The 14,306-nt window shown below is 32.5% G+C and overlaps 1 protein-coding gene across 3 annotated transcripts; it reads right to left on the bottom strand.

Moving 5' to 3' along the window:
• Positions 1-3,538: 3,538 nt before the first annotated feature.
• LOC128888659 (uncharacterized) lies at positions 3,539-13,434 on the bottom strand. 3 transcript variants are annotated; one of them, XM_054145725.1, is made up of 2 exons: positions 12,717-13,425; positions 3,539-3,930 (listed from the first exon to the last, which is right to left on the bottom strand). In XM_054145725.1, the coding sequence occupies exons 1-2, from the start codon at positions 12,977-12,979 to the stop codon at positions 3,927-3,929; spliced, it is 267 nt and encodes an 88-aa protein (XP_054001700.1). In that variant the 5' UTR covers positions 12,980-13,425; the 3' UTR covers positions 3,539-3,926. The 3 variants fall into 3 exon arrangements, with proteins under 3 accessions (XP_054001700.1, XP_054001701.1, XP_054001699.1); XM_054145726.1 differs by lacking the exon at positions 3,539-3,930 and adding an exon at positions 9,469-9,492; XM_054145724.1 differs by lacking the exon at positions 3,539-3,930 and adding an exon at positions 9,510-10,173 and having other exon boundaries at positions 12,717-13,434.
• Positions 13,435-14,306: the final 872 nt, after the last annotated feature.

The raw sequence follows: 14,306 nt of genomic DNA, 5'->3' as shown, positions 1-14,306 counted from the left end.
CATTGAAACAATAACTATTCGCACAACTGTTTAATTTTTAAAACTTCATTAAAAAAAAAAAAGAAATTTACATTAATTTACATTAATACTTCTTTCGTGGGATTTCCTTTTGATTTTATAATTATTAAATTAACTAAATTATTAGTTATTCGAAGTGGGATCTTTTTCAATTCCTCTATTAGAGCCTTTTTTAAAAGTACTTTACTGGAAATTTGATGTTTTTTAATTCATAATGTGTTTATGTTATAAACTCTACTGTAAATGGTTCGTCATAAGAATCGTACAAATACTTATTGCGTCTATACTTTTACCCACTTTTCGCAATTTTTTGTTAATTCATAAATTATATTAACTAGTAATTGTTGTTAGTAATGTTGTAAAATATCATTGATTATAAAAAAAGAAGTTAAGAAACTGCAATTTCACACAAAAGTTTTTTGGGAAATTTATCGGTGTACGAATACATTCTACACCCACTGTATATTGATTATATAAGACTTCACTAAACAATAATCAGTATAATTTTAATAGAGTTCTATGATCACTATGGTATTTATATATTTATTATATATATAATATACAAATTACCCAATAGAAATGTAACTGAAAATGAAAAACAAACAAATCGCTTCTTTCTGAAAGTGAAGATTTTATGTAGTTTCACGGTAGAATTCCTGTCTAAATTATACCTTATTCTTACGACTGCAGGTTTATCTATTTCTTCCGATAACGCAACATTTTTGCACGTGAAAAGGTTCTCCGATTGTGTTATCAATAGCGTTCCACACTTAACACTGCTAAGCTCGCCATATTGATAATTGTCGGACTAGAAGTGGGCTAAACCACTCCATTAAATCCAATTTCTATATAAATATTTTATAATGTTTTCCAAGATTGTTCAATTTAATTGACACTTCTGTAAATTACGGTGAAATGCACAGAACGACCATGCGTTCTAAACCAGTGCTTCTCAATCTTGTTTGCCTCGTGACCCACTTCTGTGTTTATTTTTCATTCGTCATAGTTGTTCTTAGTTAGTAAAAAGAACGGTATACTAGTTGTTTGTTATTACATAAAGAAACACACATATACGAAATGCATAAAATAAATTTAAATAATTATGATAACGTAACAAAAAAATGTGTTGCTAAATTAATGCCAGACTGTCTAATAGGATTCAAATTTTAACTGAAAATGAAAATGAGAAATAGCTATTTGAAATAATTTATTTCGTACCGTTATTTAAAAATAGAAATAATATCAATTCATTTTACACAATTATTTAAAATAATTATAAAATAAAATGGTAGGTTACCCGACGTACTAAGAAAATTTATGTTATCTGGTTGGAATAGGTAAAATTTAATAAGAAGTAACTTAATAAAAGCAATTTTTTATTCTAACACATTCCTCGAAAATTTTGTTCTGTAGTGTGCCACTAAAGGCAGGAACAGAAATTTTCTTAAACATTCAAGAGTTTAGCTTGAACTATTAACACGCTGAACGTCATGTCATGCATTTACGCATGAGTCTAATGTTTCGATTACTGCGACGTCATATATTAACGCACGACATTCAAATACGAATGGAGAAATCGCTATGTAAAAATCCAATGGATGTTGGAACGCGTGGCCTACGTGGAAACTTTGGATCGATTTGTTCGAAGCAAAAGTGCTGCGTTGAAGGTATAAATTATGATGAATATACCACGAGCTCAGGCCAGGGAGTCTCACGAAATTAACTTGGCAGTGAATTTAGTGAGTATCTTAAAACACTTTTCAATTCGATCAAATATTCTTATGATGCGACATCGCACATCTAATATTATATATAAAGATCTACGTATAGCTTGTCAAAATATTTTTCGTGACTCATTATGGTGGTAGAAATGGCTAAAATTATTATCCAGATACAAATTTCGAATAATAAATAAAAAGCACAACTTTTAATACTCGTTGCAAAATTAGAGATAGCGGTAAAAATTAGATTTTGAATAGAATTAAATATTTCACAAAACGTCACGACTAAGTTGTACTTTGACTTTATTTGTTCTATGTTATTCGCATAATAGTTTGCTTACTTCTTTTTCAGGGGGCCTATATGAAATATTAAAAGTAGCGTCTAATACTACATTGACAGCCAGCCAAATTGCATGTGAAGCAAAACTATCTATACAGGTGAGAGATATAGAATGTATTTTGCAAAACTCTTAGCACATCTAACGGAAAAAAAAGGAAGTCACTATTAACGAGTAAGCACATCGAAGATAGAAAGACAATTGCGAAAGAGCACATTCAATGGAGAGATATATGGAGAAAAGTGTTGTTAAAAAGAAATGTATAATATAATGGACTAAATATAGTTGATCATATTAAAGATCCAAGTAGAACCTCGATTATTGCACTAGAGCTTCGACCATTGTAAGCTATTGACGAATGGAGGGCGTAGTCATGAAGTAATAAGTGGAAAGTAGTAGTAGAAATGGGTTACCTTGATTATTGCAGCTCTCAGCTCAAGCCTCCTGCAGTGCTCGAGATTTTACTGTACTTCGTTCAATATTTGTTCACGTAACAAGAAACAGACGTATCACAAACATACTGCAAAATTGTAAGAATGCAAAAGTACCGTTCAACAAAATTAATATTCGATTAAATAAAAGTTCCTTTCAGTAGATAAAAAATAAGTTATGAAACTAGATGAAATACTAGGAGTTTAAATAGTATACAGGGTGAAAATTATAAAGCGTTACAGTCGAATATCTCCGAAAATATTGAATCACTGTCCAAGAAATTTAAACTCTTTTTAGGTTTTGCGATATCCATTGGCTGATACTTATAGTGTTCCTCGCTCTAAATACGAATCTGAAACCCAAATTGCTCCATCATCCTCAGTTTTCGAAAAACACGAGGTTTTGTAAAATCGAACAATTTTGAGAGAAACGTAGTCCTACTTGAAAACTATAAACGCTAGAACGTTTTAATTAGTCTCAAAAGATAGGAGACAGTTTTCTGAAGATGTAGATATATTCGTTTAGAATTACATATCTGCTTTTTTGGATGCCTGTAAATAAACATCGAAATTCAAAAAGTTCCCAATGCAAGTACTTTTCACGAAATACTTTTGTATTTTTATAAAAAGTTATTCACCTAGTTAAAAATAGGCTAAAATTACTCCATTGGCCTTGAAACATGGAGATCTGCTAAAAAATCGATTTTTCATTTTAGGGGCAAATACAATAACTTCCCAATAAATCGGGAAGTTAAAAATATGTTTACTGCTAAGAGTAAAGTGCCCTTAAAAAATTTGTTCTGACAAAAAGCAAAGTTATTCCAAGTTGTTACGTTAATTATTAGCTTAAATATGCAATTCGGTATTCAGAAGACGATCCAGATAGCCGTAGATGTAAGAATACTGTTTGTGCGCTCGATATCGTTTTTTTTATTATATCTTTTTAAATTCTGTGTCTGGAGAATTACCACTTTCGAATAATGTTTGAAACAACTAAAACAATCTAGAACAACCACGAAAGATTTGATTTTCGAAAAATGAGGTGCCAGGTCAAAAAACTGTTTTGTTTTCAATTTTCCGCTAAAATATTTATTATAAAAATATTATCTTCTGGAAAAATGTAGAACAAGTCTAGAACAACCTGGAACAATTTTTGGAATTTTAAAATTTTCAAAATGGGTTGATAACTTCATACAGGTAACGTTCACACATTTTGTCCATTTCCCTGCAAGTTTGATCTTGAATGACCTTGAGTCATAGGTTGTTAAGTTTGTCTTAAAACATACTATTTGATGGTGGATAAAAACCCGTAACATTCCATTTAAAAAATGAAAATTGACCTTCCCCTCACTTTGGAGTGTCTATCGGGAGAAATAAAAGTTCCACCACATGATGCCCTCCTCAGTATTGAACAACTTTCATCTGAAACATTTTTGTGTATAATCAATATTTTCGGAGATATTCGACTGTAACGCTTTACAATTTAGAGCTTTACAGGCAAAATGTACATTCAATGCCACAATTTTTTTTCTTATGTATTTTAGCCTACTAAACTCGAAAATCCAAAGAAAAATTTTTCTATAGATAGGTTTTTTTATATGAATTTTTTTTTTCTGACATACCTTCATATGTCGGGCCATATCTCGATTTAGAAACGTCCGATTGAATCGCGCAAGATGCCATTTTAAAGATAATCGAATTTCCAACAATTGCGTTTCACATTATTTTCTAATCGGTTCAATAGTCTAAGTATTACGAGCCAATTTATATGAGAAACTTTGATTTTTTCGGATAAAATAGAACACGAATATTTCTTCCATCCCCATGGAGAAATAGTAATTGTCAAATTATGTCCAGTTTCTTATTGTTTACGTATAGATCGCACTTTTACGAAGAAAACAAGCTTCTGTTGGAGAAAATCTATGGATAAATACCGAAGTTAGGAACAATTGAGTAAAGGTACAAAAATCCCAATTTAACTCTGTTTTTGTATTTTTTTCCTATTTATATAGGAAACATTTATTTAATTAATTTCGATTAGAAGTAATTTTGGCCATACCTGCCCCCACCCGAAAGTAATGGGTTTATAAAACGACAAACAGGCGCGTAATAACTCATTATTAGTATCAGTAACTACTGGTAGCGTTTCTTATTCTAACGAACCCTCACACAGTCGACCAGGAAAGAGAATGGAACGACAATGGCCCTCTCCATTATTACATTTCATCGAGGCAAGTACTCGGAAATCACGTAAAACTCTAGTCTTGAGCAATTGTAAGGAGTTTTGTTTTTTGGTCCTCATGTGTACATGTATACATTAACAGCATTCAACATTACCGCCTTCACCAAAAACTAACTTAAGCAGGAATTAAAAATTTTTAATTTTGCGCCGACTACGAAAAGGTTATTTAACATAATTTAATATAAAGGAAATAGAAATTTAATATATTATTGAATATCATTTAATCTAGAGACGCAGTAGCGTCAGAATCAGTAAGAAACTGGACATAATTTGACAATTTCTATTTTCCCATGGGGATGGAAGAAATATTTGTGTTCTATTTAATAATAACAAATTGTTGTAAAGTGTTTTCTTATTCTTTTCATCACGAGCAGACGCGAATTAAAAAACCACTACATTCTCATAATTTAAATGTTTAAACAGTCTCAATAAATTGATCTTATGTTTACAAAGCATGTAAATAAATTCATTTATTCAGCATATTTATTCAGCATTACTGCATAGAATAAATAAAAAGTACACGAACTTTTCTAACGTTGTTTATTCATACGCGATTCTGTTCAAAGAAAATGACCGAAGAAGTCTAATTAAACTATCCGTGAAAACATTTGTTGACAACATTATTAATATTATGCAATGCGAAAGACCTGCAGCCTGCTCAACTGTTTTAAATGTCGCTATAATTATATAACCGACTGAGATTACGAAACTTGATTGGCAATGTACGAGAATACAGAAATCACACGTTATGGTTTATGTTTTTCAAAAACCACTGCCAGACAACGCGTCACGATCATCATCTCTTAATTAATAATTCAAAGTACAGAGATAATTAGCTGAAATTTAATGCCACTCGCAATCTAGTTTATTTCACACACCGATAATAATTTTATCGAACAATTTATAATTATCTGTTAATGTCTCATTTTCGAAACGATAATAAATTTCGTTACTTTATCAAAATCGTTCTGAATGTACATATAGTATGTTCCACGAATGCATTCAAACTATTCGTCTATAAATAAGATAGGAAACTGTGCAATTTGTTGAATCGATATCAATACTTTGTTAACTCTCTACGAGCGTGTCGTGTGCGATCTAATCATGCTCCGATCGGATTAGCAATCACATAGTCTTTAGTTCTATTGGCATAGGAATAATGTACATGTTTGCTTAAAAAATTATGGCAACAAATGTCATATTAACACTTTATGTAGTGTATTTATAGACTTTTTATTCCAGGAACTATTTGCAGGAATTATAGTAATTAAGTGAGTTGTTGGTCATCTACTTACAATGGTCGATTTAAGAAAACAGATAAATCTTTTATTATACCGATTATACAATATGTAGAATTTAATGTTAGCTTAGATTACTACACACTTATATAGAAAATTCTATTTTAAATTGGAAACTGTTTCTAAAGAGACTAGTAAATAAAGTGTTAAGAGAGAAAAAAGTTAATTGTACATTAATTAATCGATTACTATGTATATTAAAATATTATAAAAGTGTGAGCTAAAATAGTATCGAGAAGTGTGATTTTAATAAAAAATCGACGGCAGTAAAACCAAGACGATTTATTCATTTTTTAATCACATTCTCGGATTATTCATGAATCGTTGCATTTCATTTTTAGGTATAGTTTTCGATCAACTCGTACGTTTTGGTTGCTATTTCAGTTATTCAAAGAAGATCTTATTTAAAATAATAATACAAAAAAGTAAACTCTGATTGTTTGTTGACAAATTAAAGAAGTAGCGAATTTAAGATCGAATTTAAGCAATCTAATATTGTTGAACCGTAAATCGTTTTATTTTCAATCTTGAAATAGAAGAATAGCGACATGTTTAGCTGTAGATTATTCAGTAAATCGAAAACTAGCCTAAACAATCGTACTTCGTTTATGAGAGTAGATAACGCACACTATTTTCGTGATCTACTTGTACAAAGAGCCGTGGTCCACATTTTATCGGAGATCACGCCATCGAAAATAATCTTTCGAGGCCACAACCAGATTTTCCAAAGTAACAAGCTAACTTAGTATGCGAAAGAACAGTGTTGGAAAATTTTGTGTGAGATTCAACACAATCACATGTCCCAAACGGTCCACCAATATTTTTTTGTTAATGTAACACAAGCTCTATGTTGAATGGATTCGCACAAAAGTTGGTAACTTTAACATTATCGTCATGTTCATTACAAACAGTAATTTATCATTACAGAACTTCTATGTAACATTCAAACTACCTACATAATATAAATTAAAAAATATCTGTTTATATATCTATTTTGTGTTGATATTTAGGTAGCATTATAAATGCGTTACATTTATTATTATTCATTATTTTAACATAAAACGTTCGTTGAGATCAGATAAGAAAGTTAACTTTAGTTAAACTGACACTCGATTATGGAAAATACGGGTTGGAGTTAAAAAAAATGGGGTACCCCTGCGATCGGGCTGATTTTGTTATCATAGGTAGCCCTTGATCTAACGATTACAATGGTGGTCATCTTGACCCTTAAGTCCCCCTGCCTTCCCCCCAGGGGTCAAAAACTGAAATGGCCCAAAAATTGTTTTTTTTTTTGCACCGGTCTCGGTGAATACATCATTCCCAATTTTTTTTTGTTTATGTTGAGGAACATCATAGCGCTAGATCTGAAATCTGCTCTCGAGTAGATTTAAGGTAGCTTTTGGTGGGGGCGGCAATATTGAATATCGTTAATGTATACAGGGTGGTCCACGCAATTGTTTCAAGTCGTAACTCCGTTATTATTGCATTTACGAAAAAATGCCAAGGAGAAAGATAAATGGTTCGAAGAGCACTACATGTGTAGGCCTTAAAATTTTTTTTAGATGCAGCAGTGCATATGCAATTAACAATTGTATCATTTCTTTAAATAGAAATGCATAATTTTTTTTTACACAGATCGATTCTTCTGTTCATTCTACGTAAACAATGATTAGGGTACCATGGCAAAAAAATTATTAGTTCTCAAGATATTTTCAAAAAATTTCTTTTGAAAAATGTCTTTATTGAAAAAGATGCTCAAACGCATGACTAGATAGTAAGGTAAACACGAGTAAGCATTCCATCATTCTGTAGTAATGCACGTATCGTAAGTCGAGTACAAAAACTAAGAATTTGAAAAAGTGTAACTATATTTCACTAAATACAAGAAAATGTATTCTACTAACAGTGGGAAACAAGATATGTACGATACTTTTGTGTTGTGTGATGCAGATAATTTAAACGCAGTTATACAAACATTAAAAAAAACGTTATCAGAGATGTTTAGAATGTAATGGAGAAGCGTTGAAGCATCTTCTTCAATAAAGACATTTTTTGAACATATCTCGAGAACTAATAATTTGTTTGCCATGGTACCCTAATTATTTTTTACGTAGAATGAACAAAAGAATCGATCTGTGTAAAAAAAATTATGCATTTCTATTTAAAGAAATGATACAATTGTTAATTGCATATGCACTGCTGCATCAAAAAAAATTGTAAGGCCTACACATGTAGTGCTCTTTGAATCAAATGCAATAATAACGGAGTTATGACTTGAAACAATTGCGTGGACCACCCTGTATACTACCCGAGTAGGTTTAGGGTAATTTTTAATGGAGCGGCAATATTAAATACTGTTAATGTAAAAAACTGATGTTCCTTCACGGAAAAAACAGTTTCAAATGATGTATTCACCGAGTTGTGCACAAAAAACACTTTTTAGACTATTTCAGTTTTTGACCCGTGGGAGAGGGGAGAGTTAAGGGTGAAGTGACCACCATTGGAATCGACAAGTCAAGGGCTACCTATGATAAAAAAATCTGCCCGATCGGAGGGTACCCCATTTTCTTAACTTCAACTAACTTTTACACAAGAATTAAATTCATCTTCTACCAATTACTTCCGTTTGCGACATTTAAGCCAGTATTTTCTATAAAAAGTGATTGTTTATTTAATTCGCAATTATCACAAGGATAAAGAACGATGAAAATCAACTCATGAATTTTAGAAACGAATGTTAGTTTAGTAACGTTGGCATTGCCATAGTAGGGTTGCTATTAATACTGCAGGATTACGACGAAGAAAAAATATTTCTCCTCGAGTTTCACATTATTTTTTTTGTGGAATTTAATGCATTTAGGCGCATATACCGTGAAATAGACGCGCAAGAATGATTCCTCGCGTTTTACTAACTGTATAGCTCATAAATATTCAACGATATTTGAACAAGTCATAAGGTGACTGCAGCCCCGTCCTCGAACGAATGGAGAATTGTCACGATTACGGCTATTACAGAAGGCCTGCATATTAGATTTCGTCCACTAATGTTGATTGTGCGCGTAAAACTCGTCGAAAAGCGAAAATTAAAACCAGCTGAGGGGACAATATTTTCTGAGATCGAATTTCAATAATTTAGTATGTTCAATTATATTATAAATTTAATTTTTCATTAAATTACATTGCTTTATAAATGTCGTTATGTCATTTAAACTTACATTACAGTCCAGACTTTTCCTCGTCCATGTTTATTTTTATATGCATCTTAATTCTTGAAAGTTAAGAAAAATTCTTATTAATTTAATATATTTAGAATAAACATTATTAAAAGAGTAATGTTGGCTCTGCAGTAATCATAGCTTGAAGTATATCGACATCGAAATTTTCTTCGAGATGGTTATTCTAGAAGTCTGCAATTTGGATCTGAACTTGTGAAAAATATACTATCTGAAAGAAAAAATAAAATAGCTCCTTAAATCGATGAATGTTTATAAGCCAATTTATAGTTCCTATTTCAACCACTGTGCTCTCATTTCTATCTTCACAGGTTCAGCACAAAATTACAGGTTTCTAAAATGACCATCGTCAAAGAAATACCACCAACTTTATTTTTAATCCTTGAATTACTGCAAAATCAATAACCCTTTTAACAAAACCCTTACATGGCCATTTTCAACACACATTTATACACCTGACAAAAGTTTGTCTTAATCTCTAAGATACACAAATACATTGTATACAAGGAAAAGTCAGGATTTGAATTTATTTTTAACCGACTTTGAAAAAGGAGGAGATTACTCCATTCGACATGTATTTTTTTCAGAATTGATTTCCAAAGAAGCCTTACTTTTGGCCAACAATTTTACTATCTGCTCCCGAACATTCTCTAACAAATAATATTACTGAAACTTAATCAAAATATTAATAACGAATATGCAGAAAAACGTAATACAATAGTAGCAGATGTCTATAATTGTAGTCTCTCAACACTCTCGCAACGATAAGTCTTTGTTGAACGATTGAAAATCATTGTCATCTCATCGTATATAATTACAATAAATCAATGCATCCGTTCACAATGGCACTTCGCTTCGGATCTGTTCAACACCTTCGTCGAACACAAAGGCCCTGTAAAACCGGTTCGTTAATGGCACAGCATCCAACTAAACGTATTGACCAAATTTTCCAACCGATTATTTCGTTTCCTCGTACGAATTACGCAAGACGTCGAAATCTGAAGACTTTGGGACCCTTGTCGAAGGAACTTCAGTAACTTGAGTTTTAATCAAGTATAGCTCGACTACATGAGGATTCTCCAGATGATTTACCAGTTAAAAAAAAAAACAAGTAAGAGTTCTAGTCTAATAGTCACGGCAATAAAGGGTATTGGTACAGGAGAATGTTAAAAGATAGTCAATTTTGGCGTAGCTTCGGCATCTAAATAAAAATGATTTTCGTATTGTTCAATATTCAGAGGTAGTCTCACCTAAGACTTCTGTTCAAAATATTTCCAGCGTTTTTAATGATATGAAGATATGTCTCAGGAGAAAAATGTTTGATTAGGTGTGGTTCATACTATGATAGACAAAAAAATTATCTCAAAGTCATATTTTCTATGATTTCAAGGTCATTGGCGTTTTTCCTTTTTTCAAACTAGATGGTAGATTTTCATTATCGAAATTGAATTATAGCTGATATAAAGACAAATTTAATATTGTGTACTATGTTGAGACCTCCAGATGACTTTGTAATTTAGACCCGTTTGATTATTTCCGATGAGGAATAGTAAAGAATAAAGTTCATTTAAGCCAATCAATTACTCCTGAATATATGCGACTAACTCTAAATAACGTGCAACATTTATTATAAAATGAATTTAAAAAAATGTATAGAGGGACATAAATTTCAATACATTTTATAACATTTTATTTTTGTATATTTAATAATATTAAACACGTGAACATTTAATTAACTTTTTACGTTGGAGTATGATTCTACAAGAATAACTTTTCAGGTCACCCGGAGGTCAAAATATTATACATGTTTGAATTTGTCTTTTTATCAGGTACAAGATTATGATAATGGAAATACTTAATCCCGTTTAAAAAGAAACGTCAATGGCTTGAAATCTCGGAAAATATAACTTCGAAATAATTTGTTTGTTTATCATAGTATGTCTCTCTCTGAACTCAACACTTTTCTCTCGAGACACATATCCGTATCATTAAAAGCGACGGAAATATTTTAAGAAGATGTCTTAGATAACTCATATGGTATGTACAGGGTGTTCAAAAAAAAGTATTCAATATTTATGTGGTGTATAGGACACACTGTATTGAGTAAAAAAGCTTTAATAAACATAGGTCCAAAGGTCAACCGTTTCTGAGATATAAACATTTTTGTTTGCTAGTATCATGATTGACTTACTTGCTTCCATCGCATGCGATGTTTATGTCAGTGTTTATAAATTGCGTTCTGAATGTTTCTATTCAAGTGCCGACAGTAGATTTCATTGAGATTTAGTCAGAATTGAGATTTTTGATGTAAACACTTAATTTTTTATGTAATTTTTTATGTAAGCACTTAAACACGGTGTTCGGTCAAAGGTGGATGGACGTGGTGGGCCAGTTGCATGGCCTCCTCGATCCTCCGATTTAAATCCACTGGACTTCTTTTTATGGAGATATTTAAAAAGCCAAGTGTATTCCACGCCGATAAATGACCTAGAAGAACTATGTAACCGAATCCACCATGCTTGTCAAATAATTCGACAGAAATGTGGGATTTTCGAGAGAGTTCGTGACTTTGTAAGACGAAGATGCCAAGCGTGTACAGAAATGAGCGGTGGACACGCGGAAAATCTTCTATAAATATCGAAAACCCATTAGTAAGTCAATCATGATAGTAGCAAACAAAAATGTTTATATCCCAGAAACTGTTGAACTTTGGACCTATGTTTACTAAAGCTTTTTTACTCAGTACAGTGTGCCCTATACACCATATAAATATTGAATGCTTCTTTTTTAACACCCTGTATAATAAATCCACAGCAAGCAGATCTTCGAGTAAATAAATTGTTTACGTAAAACAATTGTTGAATGAAGCTATGAAACTTCCTCCTCAAGTATCTCGTGTTGAAATCAAGTAATAGAAGGGTTCCCCAGTTTAAAAAAATAATTAAAAGTTCTAGTCTAATAGTTATAGTAATTAAACGTTCCAATAAATATTTCAATCGATTATCTTGTCTGCGTCCACGATTCCACAAGATGGTCCATAGATACGAAGGGATTTTGGAATTGCCCTTGCTTAAGTGTCTTAAGTACCTCATTCTTTTAATCAAGTACAGGAAGATATTCCTGAAATTTCTCCAATTTCAAAACAAAAATTACGAATTCTAGTCTAACAATCACGGTAATTACATGTCTTAATAAATATTCCAACCGATTATCTCGTCTTTGTCCACGTTTCAACAAAACGTCAAACCCTGTGAACTTCCCGCTTATTGAAATATCCAAGTACCTCACATTTCAATCGAATAGACGAAGATTCCCCCGGTGTTTCTCAAGTTAAAAAAAATAAATAAATAATAGTTCCCAGTTTAATGGTCACGGTATACCTGTTTCAATTGAAACGATGTAAAAGAAACCAAAAAAAAAAAGAAGAAAAATCACCTGAGCCGCTTGCGGCGTTCAACCAATCCTGGAAGGACATTCTGCTGGGCTTGGAGAACGTTGAGATCGGACCCTTCGTCTGGGAAGCTATCCTCGATTTCCAATTCCTCGTTCGGATCGGCGTCGGGATCCCCGACCACGAAGCTTACTGGATTTTCCGACATCGTAACGCTGGTATCGACAAAATCGTTCTCGTCCGCTCTCGATCCTCGAACGTCGGGCTCTCTGTCTACGCGGTCGGTGTTACCTTCAAAACAGTCCATGTGTATGTGTCAAGATCAACTGGTCCGGCTTGTGTCCCGTGCGCACACATCGTATTCCACAATTTGCATAATATTTACAAATGTTCCGCCGCCCGTTCTCCCCGTTCGCGAACTTAGCGCGCAATTCCGAATGTATCCTTTTTCCTCGGTGTCTGTATCCGTTTGTTCAAGCGTCGAGGGCCACTCGCGAACAGGTTCAAGTCTCATGAAAATGACCGACATAGATTTCGTCGATACCAGTTTTAATAGACACCAATATTGATTGCGATATACATTTTCTGGGTGGATAATTACATACATTATAGTTACAATTAAATTAAACGATCTTCATAATTAAATGCAGAAAAAGTATATCGTGGACGATATTAGTGTCGATTAAAACTGATTTCTGCCCAAAGTAGTGTTAGTCGAAACTGGTGTCTGTCAAAATTAGTGTTGATGAAATCCGTGTAGGACATTTCCAATAAGTTCAATGTCTCGTGTAGTATACGACAAGAAGATGGCATGGATTGTAATTGAACGATTTGTGATAATGGAAATATTATAGATAGAACAGGCCTGTCTATATAGGCATGCATATATAGGCTTATAATATATATAACGATGTAACGATAACCATTTGTCATTAACATAAGAATGATATAAAAATGTACCAGTAGACAGAAACAGGTAGGATACCGCCGTTTTTTAATTACTTTTTAACTGTGGTAGGGCCAAAAGTCTGGCTTCACTACTTCATCTATAAAATCTCTATGTTTTTAATACAAAGGTATTTTGTTTTTGTCGAAATTAGCGTTTAAATCGAGAATATAGATTACTCTTTGGCGACTTGGAGCTATACAGATGTTCATTTAGAAATTCTACTATTTAAAGTATTCAGAAGGTCTTTCTATCAGGCAATAATTGTATAATTGTCTAACATCTCTATGTTTTTGGTTGCCTTCAGTGGCTGTAGCAATTGTAGCATGCGCGTACGCAACTATACAGGGTGTTAAAAAAAAAAGCATCCAACATTTATATGGTGTATAGGGCACACTGTACTGAGTAAAAAAGCTTTAGTAAACATAGGTCCAAAGGTCAACCGTTTCTGGGATATAAACATTTTTGTTTGCTAGTAACATGATTGACTTACTTGCTTCCATCGCATGCGATGTTAATGTCAGTGTTCATAAATTCCGTTCTGAATGTTCCCATTCAAGTGCCGACAATTTCGTCAATTTCATTTTTCCAATTTCGTGTACAGAAATGAGCGGTGGACACGCGGAAAATCTTCTATAAATATCGAAAACCCAGTAGTAAGTCAATCGTGATACTAGTAAATAAAAAT

Source organism: Hylaeus anthracinus, unplaced genomic scaffold (genome assembly GCF_026225885.1).
Source record: "Hylaeus anthracinus isolate JK02 unplaced genomic scaffold, UHH_iyHylAnth1.0_haploid 11994, whole genome shotgun sequence".
NCBI lineage: Eukaryota > Metazoa > Arthropoda > Insecta > Hymenoptera > Colletidae > Hylaeus > Hylaeus anthracinus.
The sequence above is the reverse complement of the archived record's forward strand: the minus strand, read 5'-3'. Positions and strand labels throughout refer to the sequence as shown.

Coding starts and splice junctions, on each gene's coding strand:
- LOC128888659 (XM_054145724.1), bottom strand. CDS start 12,979: ATGGACTGTTTTGAAGGTAACACCGACCGCGTAGACAGAGAGCCCGAC. Junction 10,174..12,716: donor GAACGCCGCAAGCGGCTCAG/GTGATTTTTCTT, acceptor CCGGTTTTACAG/GGCCTTTGTGTTCGACGAAG.